Source organism: Grus americana, chromosome 15 (genome assembly GCF_028858705.1).
Source record: "Grus americana isolate bGruAme1 chromosome 15, bGruAme1.mat, whole genome shotgun sequence".
Taxonomy (NCBI): Eukaryota; Metazoa; Chordata; class Aves; order Gruiformes; family Gruidae; genus Grus; species Grus americana.
The window spans coordinates 8238548-8255773 of NC_072866.1; the positions used below are offsets into that span (position 1 = coordinate 8238548).

Below are 17226 nucleotides of genomic sequence, written 5' to 3' on the forward strand. Positions count from 1 at the left end.
GTTCAGAAAATATACATATGGGGCTTGGGGTTTTGTTGCAAACCAATCAAACCGGTGTGTAGTAAGAGAGGAATAACAGCCAGTGACTCAAAGGATGCTCAAACTCGGGGCTCACCCTGCTGCGAACCCAACAGCGAGCGAGACTTGCCACCAACGGGCAGCTCCTGCCCGCCCCTGCCCGCCCCTGCCCTCCCTGCCAGCTCTGCCTTACAAACAGCTGCTGGAATTGTCTCTTCTGATTCAGAATTTTTGAAACGATGCAGAAGGTCCTGGATTATTGAATAAAACCCCCAGGAATTTTGGCTGAAATCAGGTGAATCAAGATGTCTGTAAAATTCATGGGGTTTGAGCCTTTAAGATAATAGCAGAGGGTGTAAAGTAGAAAAGTTACCTTTATAAATAGCCCTCAGTACAGCCCTTTTGTAGCGGGCGTATTTTCAGTTGGTAAGTTGTAAACCGAGAATATAAATGTGTTTTGTTTTGGTAGAATATTAATATCCTTTACAGAGCTGTTAAATTTTGACAGTGTCTGTGAAAAAAACAGGAGAAAGATTTATGAGAGTACTGACAGAGTGTATCAAAACTGCAAACTGTTCCAGATGTTAAAAAAAAAAAAAAAATCCCACCTTTCACTTAGAAAAAGATTTGCTCTGATTTACAAGAACTGGCATGGAATTCGTTTGGAGTCTTAATGCCTGAGTGTAGGAAAGGCCGTATGGCGAGGTGCAGGCTTGCGGGAGGCGAGGGAGGAAGACGGCTTCGGTGAGCCAGGCTGACGGTATATACAATGCATTGAAAAATATGTGTCTATAAGCAGACTTTTCCACACTGATCAAATGTATCCATGTCTCGAACAAAAGGCTCCTCTAAGACAAGCTCACAGTCATCGCAAGCTTCAGCACAACGGTTTAAGATATCAACCATGCTTAGCATTCAACAGAAACGATTTGTGAGTAGCTAGGGTCACTGGAAATCTCAGCATCCGATTTCAAAAATTACAAAGACTGTAGCAATTTGGTATATTTCTGTTTAAAAACTCTATTAGTCACCACCAACTATAGTTCCTAGAAGCATTACTGACTGTTAACTCGAACCCCAAACATCTCCAGCTAGGGAAACCAAGCTAGCAAGTGACACAGACATAGGAAGGCCTCCTAAAACAAGTGGTCGGCGTGTTTCGCATGAGGGTATGTATGTCTGCACTGCTAATCCCGGAAGACTAGTGTCGGTATGTACAAGGCGATCTGGAGTTTCGGACTGCGAGGAGAGGGAGGGCGGCGGCTGCGCCGCGACTACACGTTAATGACAAACTCGGGGTTAGTGTAGGAGAATCCAGCAAACTCGTTCTGGTCCAAGTTCATGATGAAGAGTTTGTCCGTGGGCGTGAGCTCCACCGGCTGCCGGGTGAACTCTTTGTCGAAGTTGGAAGTGTCTCGTTTGTCTTTCTGTTAAACGGAAAGCACAGAGTTAAATGCGGTAAAGGGGGGAGCGCGAGCGAGCGAGCCCTGGCAGCACCCAGAGGTGTGTGGCCGGGGGGGCCGCGCCGTCCCCGGGCTTCGCGCCCAGCACTCGAGATCTCCGCACCGGTTCCTAAAGCCGCCGCCGCTGAGGAACACACGCCCAGCCAGGCAGCAGCAGCCTCTGTACAATAGAAGCGACCCCGCACCGCGGGCCAGAACGGAGGAACACCAGTTTAACGCCTTGGAACGCACAACCAGACAGTAAAGGGACAGGGCGAGAGCACAGGGTGTCGGGGAGGGCTGCGGTGCTCCCAGGCCGAGCATCCCTCCTCTCCTGGCTGCTGCAAGAGAGAGCAACGGAGCAGTTTCTGAGCATGCAAAACCGTCACTGCAAACACAGAGGTGCAATGCACAGGAGGAAGGAGCCTGGAGGAAGCAACATGCCTCGAAATGGAAGCAAACATTCAATATGATTTCAAAATTTGCACAAAATGACCAGCTGTAGGAGCTCCTTTTGCTGTAAGCTTGATTTTTCTAAATTATGCTATGCTATGGTATTAACCAACACAGTGTTTTATTGATTTGAGGATGTGATTTGCTCCAGGGTTGTATATAGAAAATGTACAGTAGCTCAAAACCTCAAAGAATGAAAATTCCACATATGCAACCTTTTATCATTTTAATTTCATAAGAACAACAACTTTGCAGCTACATCCAAGCCAAAAAAAAAAAAAAAAGAAAAAGAAAGTTAGTCTCGATTAGCGCTGGTAACCTGCTATCGGCACTGCAGAGCCCATCAGTCGGGAACACTCTAACCATTTTATAAATGCGTGTGTATCAGAGATTGCCCAATTAAAGTACGTTCTGGCTGCGGGAGGTTACGGTGCCTTGGCTGAATGGGAAGCACTGAAGCTACAATACAAGCACCCAGGATCCTTCATCAGTAAAGAAAGCCCGCGGAGGGATGCCCTGCTCCCTGCAGCGCAGCAGCGGCGTGAGCAGTCGGGCAGCAAACCTGCTCTGCTTCGTCTCGTTATTAAAGCAAGCGGGGACAAAAGACTTTCCCCATCTCTTCTTCCATATCTCTGTGTAGGAGCTTAAACAAGACGGGAGCGCAGTCATTCGCAGTCCTCTCCCAGCGTTTCCAACTGCCCGCAAAGGCTGCGCACAGGACACCGGGGCTGGGATGCTGCCGGGGGGGACGGGTGGCAGATCTGCCGCATCGCCCCGGGGCCGGACGAGCCTCACCGGAGAGCGTCGCGCGCTTTCCACCGCTTTTCCTTTGTCGCTGGCAGGCACAGCCACCCCCATGCTGGAGGTGACCTTCCCCTGACATGACACTGGCAGGACCCTGTCACAAATTTGGTGCCTTGCAGAAACCTGCAAAATGTTTGTGGGTTTTTTTTTTTTTCTTTCTCCAGACTCTGCCTTTGAACCGAGGCCCCCACAGCGCTGGGAGCTTCCCTGCGCTCTGCTACGACGGGAGATTTCCAACTCTGGCTTATTTTGGCAGCTCGCGGCAGAGGGCCCCGAGGCATAACTGCAGGGGGGCCCCGCCGTGTCACACCTCTGCCGCTCCATCACCGGACACACGCGTGCGCTGCCAGCTGCGGGAGGGACCTTGTGGGACCGGTCTGCGCCCCGCCGCCCCACTCCCTCCCACCGCGGCCATCCTCCCCGCTGCTCTGTGCTGATGAAGCACCTGGCGGGAGGCACGTCGTGCAGCACCTCTCGTCCCACCGGCTGCCCGCTGGCCGGGGATGCTGGTGCAGAGCCACCGGCACCTTCGCACCTCAAGCAGGAGCACGGCGAGAATACAGCCAAGAGCCAGGTCCTCCCTGCCCTCCTCCTGCCAGCCACATTGAGCCTCTGTAGATGAGTCCCGATGCCAGCCGTGGACCAGCACCTCCATGGCCACTCACAGACTCCACTGGCCGCAGGACTTGCCCATCGGGACAGCTTCAGCCTTGCTGGGGGGAAGACCAGAGAGCAAAGAGAGCCAAGGGCAGCTGAGAGGAGATGAGGCGGGAAGAAATATGGGGCTGGAGTTCAAGGAACAAAGAGAGAAAAGCCAGAACCACCAGAACGTGGCCGTGCCATCAAGCCAGCAAGGCTTTGAGCACGCAGCGGTATCCCAACCTGCCGGTGCCTGCGGGTCCCAGGCTGTCCCCGAGCAGGAGCTGAGTCTCTGCCTTCACTGTCGGACAAGTGACACGTGGAAGCCGGCACAGTCCCTGCAGGGCTCCTCTCCCCAACACGGAGAAGGAAGAAGAGGCAGATATGGGGGCACAGAGCAGGAGTGGGGAAGGGCAGACGGGGTGAAGGAGCAGACTTCAGGTGCAGGGTTCTGCCAGGCGAAGGGCGAAGCGGTTGAAATGCAAGTGTAAGCCCACCTTGATGGAAGGCAGCATCCCCCCCTAGGACAAGAGGGGCCGGCGTGGAGCAGAGGCACTGCCCTTCGCTGCGAAGAGGCCATTTCGAAGCAGTCACCCAGGGGCTCTTCTCTTGCACCCCAACACGTGCAGAAGGAAGGAGCTGATTGCGGCACCAGGCTCCTGCCCCGCTCCCGGAGGGATGCTGAGCCGACCAAACGGTTCCTGAAGGCCACATCTACATGAACCCAACATGTGCCAAGAAAACACCGTCCTACTGAGCCAGGAGCTCCTCCCGAGCAGGAATGCCGTGGGATGCTGCAAAGGGGAATGAAACATCCACATTTGCCACCGGTGCAAATTGCCACCGCGGTCCCCAGCCCTTCGGAGTGGGCTCTGCTGATGGCACCAGGGAGGGGGAGAGCTCAGGCTGGGAGCCCTTGGATGAGCGAAACCTCCTGCTGCTTTTTGGCAGCAGAAAGCTCCGGCAAAGGCTGTGATGTGCCTGGGGGGGCTCAGGGCAGTCCGTCTCCCCCTGCACGGTCTCCTCCGGCACCTTCCCCCCCCCCCACTCCTCCAGGGGCTCGGCAGGAAAGCGCAGCACCAGGAGGGCCCAGCTGTGAGCGCAGCAAAGGGGGGGTTTGCTGATTCCTTACCTTGAATTTTGTCTGAAATTGGTGGCAATTTGGCCTCTGTCAAAGATGACGAATAGCCTGGGAGCAGGTAGGGAACGGCTACGTGGATCTGGTAAACAGAGAGAGGGGAAGGCAGGGGAAATTCAAGGCTGAAAATGCCTCCAGCAAAGGGCTAATTGACTCTGGGAGGTGATGAGGAGCACGGGAGGGACGGCGTGGCAGAGACACCCGGGGCTGCTGCGTGCCCTGGGCAGCGTGTCTGCAGGGCACGGCTGGCCCAGAACTCCCATTGTGCCTGGACCACGGAGGGCGGCCATCCTCCCCGGCCGCCCCCGAGCCCCCTCCCCGCGGCAGAGCTCTGGGGCTGCACGGCCGGAGGAAGCCAGGCAGCAGCTGCTGCTGTCGCTGCTGCCGTTCGGTGCCTTTCAGGAGAATCCCGCAGAGTTCAGAACCGCAGCAATTCAGCAGAAGAATTCCAAAGGCAGAAGGGAAATTCTGCACGCGCTCAGGAGAAGGGACGTTAACAGGAACCTTAATCCCTCTTTAGCTGAAACTGCCAAGTGCTTTTAACAACTGCTCCTCTGAGAGCGCACGGGCAGGGCGATGAGCCACCGACACACGGCGCTGCCTCGCCGAGAGCCTTGCCTCTGCAGTCTCCAGCAAGCCGAAGCACATACCGCAGTTGTCTCCGTTCAAGGCATTTAAAGAGATCCCCACGCGGCAGAGCTCCGCTCGCCTCGGCAGCGCCCCGCGGGAGGGCCATCCTGACACCTCAAATCATCCTTCCTCCAAGGGACATCGGAGAGAAACTCCTTTCCCTGCCCGTGTTTGAGCGGCACGAGTGAGCAGGGTCGCCGGCTGCGCAGCACGAGCCGGCACAGAGGACACGCAGGCATTTACTGTCCGCTTGGAAGATGCTTCCAGTACGTCGCACCTCGGTTTGGGGACAAACGCTGCAGAGGACGAACGAACCACGGCTCCGCCGGCGCTGCAGGAGGCTGCGTTGTGATGTGGGCTGCTGCCTGCACTGCTGCCTGTACTGCTGCCTGCACTGGTGGCCGGGGCAGCTTCCAGCCCTCGGCGCGGTGCAGCCCCGACTCTCGGCGCTCCCGGCGTCTCTGAGCCCAGAACTGTAGAAACTCATTATTGCCAAACACATGCAGGTTTCTTTGACATTATTTCTCACTTTTTATTTCATAATCAGTATTGGAAAAAAAAATAATTGGCACATTACAACTTAAAGCAGATTGATACAGTGACAGCCCACGAACATCTGCAGAATAGTATAAAAGGAAGCTGCATGATTGTTATTGTTTCAAGAGAAATTCATCCTTCCAGAAACTTTTTCTTTGATGCCAGAAACAAAACTTAGGCCATTTAAATATCTAGCGGCATTTTTTTAAAGTAGGACTATTAGTTGAAACAAGTTTCTTTACAAGCTTCATATCAGAATTCACAATACTGTTCAAAGTTAAATAGCATCCCGTTTGTGTTAATACCATTTTTTGACACATTTAAAGCGCAGGTAACAAACTCAATCAATTGCTTTGGCATTTGAAAAAAAGAAAAAGTTTTGCTATGAGAACCAATGTTGTGTGGTATTTACTAGGGTGACCATGGATTCGAAAGCATCTGCAACAGCTCTTTCAAACTTCCCGTTAACAACTGGGTGTGTTTCTTTTCATTAAAAAATGCTACTTAGAAACTGCACAATCAGGAGAAATCTTTGCAAACAGCAAACCTGGCTTCCCTCATAATTTATCCCTGCTGCGGAAGACCCACCGCAGATAACCGTGCCTGCCACATCCACGCCTACGGCGGCAAGGGGTGCTGCGGTGGGTTTCAAAGAACAGCAGGACAGAACTACAAAAGAAGCCAGAATCCGCGTTTCAGCTCTCCAGAACAACTGCTCGGTTTTGGGAGGAGCTGAGAGGCTCAGCCGGCAGCACCCACGCTGCGGGGTGCGTGTTCGCACTGGGGAAAGTTTCGTTAAAAACCCTTGCTTGCCACTAAGGCTAAGGTGGCTAAATATTGCATTTTCATGATTATATTAAAAAACTAGGAAAAGGGAAGAGCAGGAATCAAAGCACATGCTTAAGAGATTTCTCCTAATTGTCATGGCCTCTACCTCTCCGTTTTACCTCTGTTAGCCAATGAACCGTTTTCATTTTCTACAAATAAAATGTCATAAAAGCTCATTTGCAGCGCTTACTGCCCATCACCCACCCTTCAGGCACGCCCCAAATCACGTGAAGACACTTCTGGCTTTGAAATATGGTCACTCTAGTAGTAGTACTAAAGAAAAACCACAAATGCAAGTTTTTCAATGGAAAATGTCACCACAACAGCGGTTGGGACTGGATGATAGAGATGCAGAAATGAGATCTACACAGCTACTTAGCTCTTGGCTTCAGGTTTAAAAAACTCAGAGTTAACAAAGGAAAATCCTTCAAATTCTGACTGGTCAATGTTCCTGATGACTTCCTGGTCAGGAGGTGTTAAGACGGGTGGATGGCGAGTGAAAAACCGGTCGAAGTTTTCAGCATTGCGTCCACACTATGAGGGGAAGAAAAGAACGTATGGTGGGTGGAGAAAGAAGCGCGTGGGATGCGGCTGCAGCCACCCGCCCAGCCTCGCCGCGCGCCGCCGCTTATCTCGGCGCAGCGATGGCAGAAAAGAAAAAGGTGCGAAATACTTATGAGCTTTGTTAGTCGCAAGGCGATGTTATCTCATGGCACAGCCAGGGACTGGGAAAACCCTCCGGCTGCGCCATGGCAAGTAATTGCAGGAGAGGAATGAGATGGGAGTGCAATTACTTGCTGTCGTCCCCTGCCTACATACAGCACTGTACCTTCTCTCGGGCTACACCACGCACAAGGCAGCTTCTTCTGAAAGACCCCTGCGGCTTCACCTGCTCGGTCATCCCTCCTTCCCCAGGAGAGGGAAGTTTTCATCATGCCCGGACTGCTTAGAAGCTTCCCCTTGCTCCTGCCCAAGGACAGGGCTTCTCACCTTCTGCAGAGCTCTTGTAACCTGCCGCTGGATGAATGCTTCACGCAGGCACTTGTGCCTGGGAACTTCCAGGGCTGCTCTGCCCCCTCCCGATGTGCCCGTCAGACCCTGACCATCCACGCCAGCGCGTGGGGTGCCACTCGGCTGAGGCAGGCTGGAGCTGTGGCATCGGGGCACTCGTGGCTGCCAGCTTTCTGCTGCGTGGCAGCCGGGCTCTCCGCATGGCATCCCCAGCGCTCTCCACTGCGACTGGACAAGGCTAGCTATCCCTAAAAACCCTGCTCTCAGTGACACTTTTCTCTTTTGGCCCTGAAGGCAGCTAATGGCAACCCCTCCTTCAGGCAAGGCAGGAGTCCAAGAGCACCGGTGAGCTCTCTGCGGCCAGAAAAGCCAGACGAGAGAAGAACCCAAAAGCTCTGGAGTCCAGGCGACCACCACCCTGGCTGGCACGGCACTGCGGGGCAGGAAAACACGGGGCCTGGAAAGCACCCGAGAGCACCAGACCCTCACGGGGGTCGGTCAGCATCCGTCACTCCCGGGCTGCCGCGGAGCAGGAGCCCTGGGCAGCAGCGGGGGATCCGGCCGGCTGCGCTGCGGTCTGCAGCGAAAGGGGGAGGTCGGGAGCAGGGAGACGTGCCAAATGCCTTATTTAATCTTCTTAGCAATCAAAACAAAGGTCCTGTAACTTCCCATGCTGCAAGTCATGATTTAATACAATAATAACAGCAATAGCTAGTAACAGGTGGATACCGGGTCACTGCAGCCACTACAAATTGTGCTCAATTACTACCTGTCACACGCATGTCACATCCCTACGAACTGCACTTCATGACTTCGCTCTAATGGTTGGCGAACTCTCCCTCCTATCAGAGCAGTCACAAAACTGATGTTCTCCTGGCCCTCTTTTCTCCCAAGAGGTGTGGAGGCCAGCACCTCCCGGTCCCTCAGTTCTCTCCTTCCGTTTCCCCATGGAGAACATACGCCTCAAGTGCTGGGACAATTTTTCCTGGCGTTTAGCTTTCATTTGCTAAGGAAAGAGATTTACACTTTTAATAAACATCAGACTAAATATAATAAAATATTAAAGACAAATGCATGTAGACTTCAACATTTCCCAGTTCCTTCCTCTGCCAGAGAGGAGGTTTCAGGGAAGACAACATGAACATCCATCAGCTCCAACGGCATGTTCCTTTGGCAGCTCTTACATGTTCATATAACACCAAGTGAGACACTTATTATCCCCAAGCCTCTAAAAAAACTTCAGTGGGTAACTTTTGAGTTGATTTAACTCCAGTTACAGCCGTGCAGAACGCCTGCTGTTCCAGCCTCTGAGCCCATCCTTCCACACCACTGTAGCTCTCATATTTTGTAAGGCCATGTCTTAACCTACAGCACATTTCCAGTCTGGATTTATCAAGCTTCTGCTCCCAAACACATCTCCTGTCCATGACCACGAGCTCAACAGGTTTTTAACTCAGCATTCAAACTTACTCAGAGACCTCGGAGACACTTTTCTCCCCCCTGCATCTCCTGGCTGCCACGGCCACATGCGCTGCAGCATCAGCCATGGCAAACACAGCTCCTGCCTCTGGCCCCGCGGCTCAGCCCGCAACTGAGCCCAGGCAAGAGCAGATGCTGCTCTTGGTGTGGTAGGTTACAACGTGGTTTGCTTTTTTCCCAAGTATTTTGATGCAAAAATGAGTTGGTGCCATCCAGGGAAGGAGTTAGGTTAAAAAATGAAAAAAAAATTCAAACAAAGAAAACTCCTCTAAACCAAACATGCAAACACAGCGTGAACCAGTTCACCAGGAGGGTGCTGAAGATGAGGGCGCTGAAGATGAGGGCTTCCCAAAACGAGCCTGAGAAGCCTTTTCATGCAGCCTATGAAAAGCATGGCGTTGGCGGGGGAGAACCTGCCCCAGCTGCCCTTGGCCGTGGTCCCAGCACGACGCCATCTGCATCGTGGCAAGACCCAAATGGAAAAGGACCTCTCCAAAGAAAGGGTGAGGGTCTCTGCACCTGAAAACACAGAGCCCAGGACAAATCAACAACAGAAACCCCGTAAGGAGATGGATAACAAAGACACAAGCACAGCGAGCAGACTGGCAGACACAGGGCTTGCTAGCTGCTCTTTATAAAAAAAGCCCAAGTTCGTGTACCTTGCCAATCCCCGACTGCGGTACGGACCCCATCCTGAGGCAACTCTCCGCATCTTTTCTTCTCTCCGAGCACCTTATTCCTGATAGCAGCAGGCGGGTGCAAACTAACAGGGACGTGCCCATCTCCTGGGCAGGCGGAGGCTCTCCATCGCACGAAGAAGTGGCCAAACAGGGATGTCCTGGTTTCCTTCCCCTCTCGGTTACTCCAGCTGTATGTGCGCTCCCCTCTGCGGCTCCCGTCTGATCCCAGCCCTCTGTCTCTGCTGAGGCCGGGAGCGGTCGGAGAGCAGCACCCCAGCTGCTGGGAAGCCCCCAGACCCCCCCGGGGAAGTGTGTCATCAGAGGGCTCAAATACCGACAGACACCCCCTCTCCGGTGCAGCAGGACAGCAGCGAGGTTTATAGGTGTGCAGAAACAAACAGTGAGGTTATCTCCTGATGAGCTGACAATTCCCGCAGTAAGGAATCTCAGCAAGAGCTGTCCCAGCTCCAGGTTGCTCGGGAAAAAGCTGGTCGCTGCTCCAGACCATGAAATCAAGTACAGCTTTCGAGTCTTGCAAAAGTATGTTTCACATGCTTGACAAGTCGGCAACAGCCAAATGCCTTCCCTGAATCCATCATATTAACATCAAAATAGAAAATAAATTCCCCAAATTGAAGTTCCCAGTTCCACAAAGCCTGGAAGTCATGAAACAAAGAGACAGGGGCTTTTCTAGCCCCCGTTGTCACTAGTCTTCCCCCTCAGCGCCGAGATAAAACAAACCACGAGCAAGATTACCGGGAAAGTCTGCAGTGCTTAAGGTTATCAGTGCAGTAACACAGAACATAGCAGGCTTTACCTGCTAATAAGCCGCTCACCTGCAGATTCTATCAACTCCCAATATACAGCGAAAGCTTTACAGTGCTTTGAAAATATAGCTGTCATTGCCTATTAGCTTCAGGAGATCTTGGTGGAGACATGCAAGGCAGATCATGTGAAACGTCTGACAGCACTAGCCTTCTTTTTGCTAAAAAGAAATGTGCTGTCTCTTAAAAAAAAAATAAAGCAAACGAGAGCAACCCCATCAAAAATTTAAAAACTAAACCTTGTGAAACACTTCCAGTTATTGGGACAGAAAATACAAATATATTTTTGACATGTATATTGGCAAGGAATAATTCTCATCATAATGCAGTAAGGCAAGAATATGTGGATGGAAAAATTCTGAAAGTTGCATCTATCCGTAAGTATTTCACGCCTCGCTTTGTGAAGTTTGCCTTTATTCCTGCAGACTTTTTGTTCGGATGCATACAAACATGGCCTGGTCAGCAAACCAAACAGCATATCCTCCTCTTTGGGAGCTTTCACATGGATAAAATAAATATTTTAAGGCTGGAAATTGTCTTTGGGTTTATAGAACCCACGTCCAAGCCCAAATCCAAGGTCTAAAGGCTGCGGCCATACACCTGTGCTGTCCTGCACACCACGTCCCGAGCCACCCCCACGACGACACGGGGGGCAGCCATGTGGCTTTTGGGAACGCGGCAGGTTTTATCGCAGGGGCCAGGGCCCAACACTGCTGGAGTTTCAGACGCGAGGTCTGGCCCACGCGCGTGATGATAAGAGACAGCAAGAAGGATCCGTACGGCTCTGGACCGCAAACAGTCGCTATCTGCAGGAGCACCATCTTTAAAGCTTCCGAAATTAAGTTCCTCATTAAAGGATGGGAGACATGCGGTATGAATTTTTACATTTATCTAAAGCTATGTTGTGAAAAATCTGCCTCATTTTAGTACTATATTAATGTACAGGCATCACTCCATCCTGAATGGAGAAAGGGGGAGGGTGGGAATTTATCTTACATAAATCCCCAATGTGTCCTGTCTAATATTTATAGCCAGCACAGAATGACTTTTTTTTCTAGCTGCAGAAATAAAACTGTCATCTTAGAAGATAGCCTTTTTATTTTATCAGTTTCCAGCTTGATTTCAAATAGAGACAAAAGGCATAATAAAATATTTTCCATTGATCCCCGAGATGCAATCAAAGACCATAAAAAGCCGAGGACAGCTGCTCTCCTGCTGCGACGAAGCCTTTGCTCCCAGCACCGAGGAGAAGCAGTGGGCTGAACGCGCTCTCAATTTCCCATTTTTTTGGCCCGAAACATCAGTAACGGCCCCAATCCCATTGGCCGTGCAGGCATCTCTTGGGCAAGTCTGACCTTCCTGGTGCTGCTCCGGGTTAGACACCTGGCTCCTTGCCGCCCGAGGGAGGATCAGGGCTCTCGGACACTTCTGCCAATAGATGCATCATGTTTGGGGGAATTTGGGTCACAGCATGAACCTGGGGCCACACCAAGGGCCCCTTTGCACTGGTCAAGGGGAACAACGGTGCTTCTTGTTGGTAAGTGTCTGGCTAACGACCCCAGACCCCAGCTGAGGATGCTCCAGCCTGCGTTCATCCGTGTTCCAGGCAAAGGCTGGGAGCGCTCGCTGCGAGGGTTTTCTGATGTAAGACCCTGGCTTTCATCTCTCCCCTATGAACCAAGCCAAGTTTCTCCCCGATATACTGCAAACATTGGCTGAATAATCAGAGGGGAATCTCAGAGAAAGCCTTTACAGGACCCCGAGGCTACCAGAGCAAATCGTCTCGATTACGAGGGGAGAGGTTTAACCTTAACGTATTCGGCTCCCTTCCCACGGCACGCTCCCGCCCACTGTTGGCCCTCTCAATCCTTAAATCCCATCTAATTAGGAAATTACTTATGCAAACATCTGAACTCACCTTGTAAAGACTAAAAATAAGGCTACAAAAATGCACATGCAGGGGAATCGGAGTTTTTACAAATCCAGGTCTATAAATGGCATTTCAATATTAATTAATTCAACACAGTTAGAGGAAAATTAATTTATGCAATTAAAAATGATTAGATTAAAAGCAATTTTTTTAAACCACTGTCCTGTTGTGAGTAATCCTGTGCTCTGCTGTGTGATTTCAATGCTTTCAAAATGAGGAGACTTTTCAAATCACTAGGCTTCATGTAAAGTAAAGGAGTAATTAGATACCAAAAACAATAATTATCTCAATGAGAGACAGAGAAAGCAGGCAAGTGTAAATACACTTCCCAGGGTAAATGCAGACCCACAAAAGGAATTGTTATGCACAAGCCAAAGCACAGAGCAGCCAAGCACAGCCCCACGTCAAATTCGCCGAGTTTCTACACACCAAAGACAACCCAGACCCTGATGTGTCTCGTTACCATCTCTGTGATAAAGGTTAATCAAGCACAAAGCAGGAAGCAACACACGAGCTCTTGGGAATTTATTTTCAGCTCCGGGTATGTAACACCCAAGGCAGGCAGAGGGCTGAAGGGTCCATTTTTCCTGTCGGTGTAAAATGATGCAGGTTTCTGGGAAGCGAAGCCCTTCCCGGCAAGCAGACGCAGGGAAGGCAAGGAGAGCCCTCACTTGTACCCACACTCACTACCTGCAGAGATGTTAAAAAATCATAGAAAAGTAGCAAAAAAATTGTGGATGCTGCAGAAGAGAGAACTAGCAAAGATGCTTCTGTGGAGACTGGGTGCGGGCAGGGGACCACCCCAACGGGGAGGGGTGTGGAGGCAGCCCATGAGCTGCTCTGGACAGGATGGACCTTCCCTGTTCACCTCCTGCACCTGCCTGGCCACAGCACTCACATGCGCATGAGGACGTTTAGTGCTACTTGAGCAAAGAGCAAATATAAATTAACGATACCTTCTGATACGCAAAATTTGTCGACGTGATGCTAAAGACAATTTGGAGCGGGCTCTGCTCACCCCTGACTTGCGTTCAACGGGGCCAAAGCGCTTGGGCATCACATCGGGTGATGGAGCACAGGAAGGCTGTGGGCATTTGTGGGCAGATACTGAGCCCACATTTGCGTATTATTCCATACTTTGAAACTCTGGCTTACAGACAATCTCTACAACTTTACCTTTATAGAAGCTGATTAAAAAAAAAAAAAAAAGCAAAAGCAAAATAAAAATAGATTTAAGCCAAGGTAAAGAGCCAGGCTAGCACAAATCCCCCTCTCCAGCAGGTGCTCAACCCCTGCGTGAACGGCTGAAGGTCAGAAGCAGTAAGCAACGTCTTTCCTCGTGATCCACCCAAATACATTGTGAAGGCGCCCAAACCTGGATTTTCATTTCTGTGCTGCTCTGATCTGCGCTCACAGCTGGCATGAAAGGAGCAGTATTTTCCAGCACAGATGCACTGCGGTTGAAATATCAGCTATCAGCAGGTACCTGAGCTGTATTAATCCTGCCTAAATCCTAAATCAACTGCGCCTACCTTTCTGTTAATCTTCCTGTCCTATCGAATGGTGAATTTTCCCCAGCGCCAGCCGGTAGGTGCAAAGCGACGGCCGGCAGCTTACCGTCCCCCTTCCAAGGTCCGGTGTCGAAAGGATTTTTAAAGAAATAAGACATTTAAAGCAGGACAGAATTTTTACATTTTAAAACATGAAAACAGTAAGAAAGCGCTTTTGACAGAATTCAATTGTTTTTAACTGTAAACCACCAAACAATAACGCTGTGCCACAACCCACGGCAAACAGTGTCACTGGGGATCTGCTCGGGAAGAAAGGGCAGATGTAGAGGACGGACGCAGCAACAGCTTCGTTAGTGAACGAACACAGAGGTGGGAAACAGCAGGAGTTACGGATTTCAGGAGAAACAGGCTCTTGCAGAATAAGACCCCCGAAGCCCCGGTGCCTGCTCAGCACTCCCATCGGGCTCCAGGTGCGGAGCAGCATCCCCTCCCCACGGCTGGAGCTCACGGACCACCCCGCCTGGTCTCTCAGCATCCTTTACACAAAGGTCGGATCCCACCCTAAGCCAACAAACCATGGTGTGTACAAACAGCCCCAAATACTTGTGCGCTATTATACTTTGATATCAAAAGTTAACGCCTTTCCTACAGGGTCTCACAGCTTGAAGATCCCATTCCTTCTGAGGGAAAGGAAAGCAGGCAGCAATTCGGATCTCTGTGCTAGCATCACCAGCTGCTTACCAGCAACCTGGATCTCCACATTTCTGAGACAGGCAAGGACAACGGGACATTCTTCTCTTTGCTGATGCAGAAGGCAGCCCGAGACCACGCTGCACAGAAGTAGTGAAAGTATTGAAGCGAAAGGCTCTGAGGATGGTACCCCACAGCTTCCTGCAAAGGCATCGCTGTGCAGGAGTTACCTTTGTAAAAATACTTGTCTGACATTAAAATATGCCATGCCAAACGCATGCAGAGCATCGCTCGCTGACCTGGGGCGAGGAGCAGATCTCCCGGTCGATCCCGGGAGGGAGACAGGGCTGCGGAGGCTCCCGCCAGGCCCAGCTAATGGGCGGTTTATTCATATTTGATCAGCCAAGCAAGGAGCTGGAGATGGAAAAAGGCTGCTAGAGCCGAGTGGCATTTAGGTGGAGGAGAGCTAGAGGAGTTAAACACACTACAGATGGACTCCCACTCCATGTTTTCCCTGAAAGCAGAGTTTTTCCAAGCACTGAAAGGGTCCCTTCAAAAGCACAGGTTTACTGTAAAGCAGAGGAAAAGCAGACGTGTCTAAGGCTGCGAAGGGCAGTGGGGCAGAACGCTCAGTTAAACACATGGAGCATCTCCACGTCATCACATGGATTAAGAGAGCATGCAATGTCCCCACCTCCATCACTGGCATAAACATCAGTCCGTATCAGCCATGTAAATCAGATTTAACTGGATTCACAGTTTTCTCCAGAACACCAGTGCCCACGTAGGGCAGAGCAGCTAAGAGGCATGCAGGAGTGAATAAACCCATGCCTTAAGGACCTGGACCACCGTGGAGAGACTCAGACATAGCTGTGACCCTGCCAGTCCCAGCAGTGGCAAAGAGAAAGAGAGAAATCCAGGGAGAGATGTCCCGGTCCCACGTCTATGTGGTCGCTGCTGCCTGTGCATCCTCTCTTGGGAAGGGCTGAGACGCCACAGGCAGAGAGACGCAGCAAACCAACGTGCTTGGGGGCACGCAGCAGGTGATGCAACCCGCGCTGCGGCACAGGCATTACACGGGCAGATGTCACTGCAAAGGACCAAGGAGTGGTCAAGTAGTCTCGTCTTTTTTGACAAGTAGCTTTCAGATTACTCACGCCCCCACCTCGGTTTCACTGCTGGCAGCTTATCTCCCCCTACAGCCACGTGCTCCACGAGCCTCGCACTCCCAGCACACACAGCATCACTCTCACTAGGAGAACCCATCTTAAAGCAAGGCAGAGACAAGAGAGCAGCCAGGTTCTCCTCACTGCAGAGCTCCTCTCCACCTGTGAGCCAGGCTCCAGCCTTCCACCGCTTTACCTTGGAGAGAAACTGTTGAGTGAAATACAGCTCCACTGCCAGTTCAGACAGACTATGGTGCTGAGCTAGACGTTGAAATAAAGTTTAGATTAAAAAAAAAAAAAAAAAAATCTGAGACACCTGTTCCACTTAAGAAAAAGGGAGGAAAAAAACCAACGGAAAGACTGACCCCTGGGATAACAAACAGACAGTACTGCAACACAATTAAATCCGTGAGCTAAACGCGTGGTGTTTCTACCGCTGCAAGTCCGAGCGAGACAAGGCGTCCGAGAGTTATCCTTTCGCAGCAGGGGTTTGACATGTGCCAAATCTGAGGAGACGTGATCTTCTAAGCAGACTGAGAAACGGTACCTCCACGCTGCGGGCAGGACGAGCAGCGCCCGCACGTATGCTTGTGCGCGTGCACCCACGTGCATGAGTGGGAGAGACTGTGCAAGAGAGAACCGGCGCGTGGGAGAGCGGGAGGGGAGAAACACGCTTAACGCAGCCACACTTACAGCCTTTGGCTTGAAGGGAGGCTGGATCTCCTTGCGCTCCAGCTTATCCCAGTCGATGTAGCGGAAGAAGGCGTGCTCCTTGATGTCCCGCTCCCCTTCTGGCCCACATCCCAGTCGCTTGGCAGGGTGCTTGGTCATCAGCTTGGGGAGAGGAAAAAAAGAAACAGTCACTCAGAGTGTCCAACTACTTCCCAAAATGTCCACTGTAAGAAGCCCCCAGGGTGCTGCGATGCCCGGCTGGGCAGCCCGCACCACACAGCCACTGCCCCAGGATGTCCCGGGTCAGTGCCCAGACCCCAGGAGGGGCTCCCATCTCCTCTGCCTGCTTTTGGTGCTCGAAGCAGAGGACAGAGGGAGAAGCAGGAGCAGCTCCAGGGACAGGGAAGGTTGGCAATGGCTTATGACTGCAGACTAAGCAGATGGCAGGTACACGAGCACTGGGTGGGACGAGCACATCCCCCTTTCCTCTAGGAATGAATTTGGTTCGCCAGGAAATAACGTCAGGGTGCTGGTAAAGCTCCCCACGCTGCTGCAGTCTCAGCAGCCTGCTACAACAGGATGTGTGCAAAGCTGCTTAGCAGTCCCTTTGCTTGGTAGCAAACTTCTCGGCATCTGCATAATTAATTTTAAAGGCCACCGCCCATTTAAGATGAACAATCTGCCCTCAAAAACTTTCATTAGCCCTAGAAGCAGAACCTGCACTTCTCTGGAGCAGCGGCAGCACAGACAAGAGGTGTCTTTCTAACGGAAGAG

At 51.5% G+C, this 17226-nt stretch overlaps 1 protein-coding gene across 2 annotated transcripts in view; it reads right to left on the minus strand.

The window, feature by feature from the left end:
• Positions 1-17226, minus strand: part of PRKCB (protein kinase C beta) — a 133306-nt gene continuing 116080 nt past the window's right edge. Inside the window, exons 16-17 of one of the 2 annotated variants that reach the window (XM_054842773.1) lie at positions 16474-16614; positions 1-1445 (exon numbers count right to left, since the gene is read on the minus strand). In XM_054842773.1, the coding sequence (XP_054698748.1) occupies positions 1293-1445; positions 16474-16614 (294 nt within the window). In that variant the 3' untranslated portion in view covers positions 1-1292. Of the gene's footprint in view, positions 1446-5631; positions 7024-16473; positions 16615-17226 lie in introns of those variants that run through there. The other variant, XM_054842771.1, reaches the window with a different exon arrangement.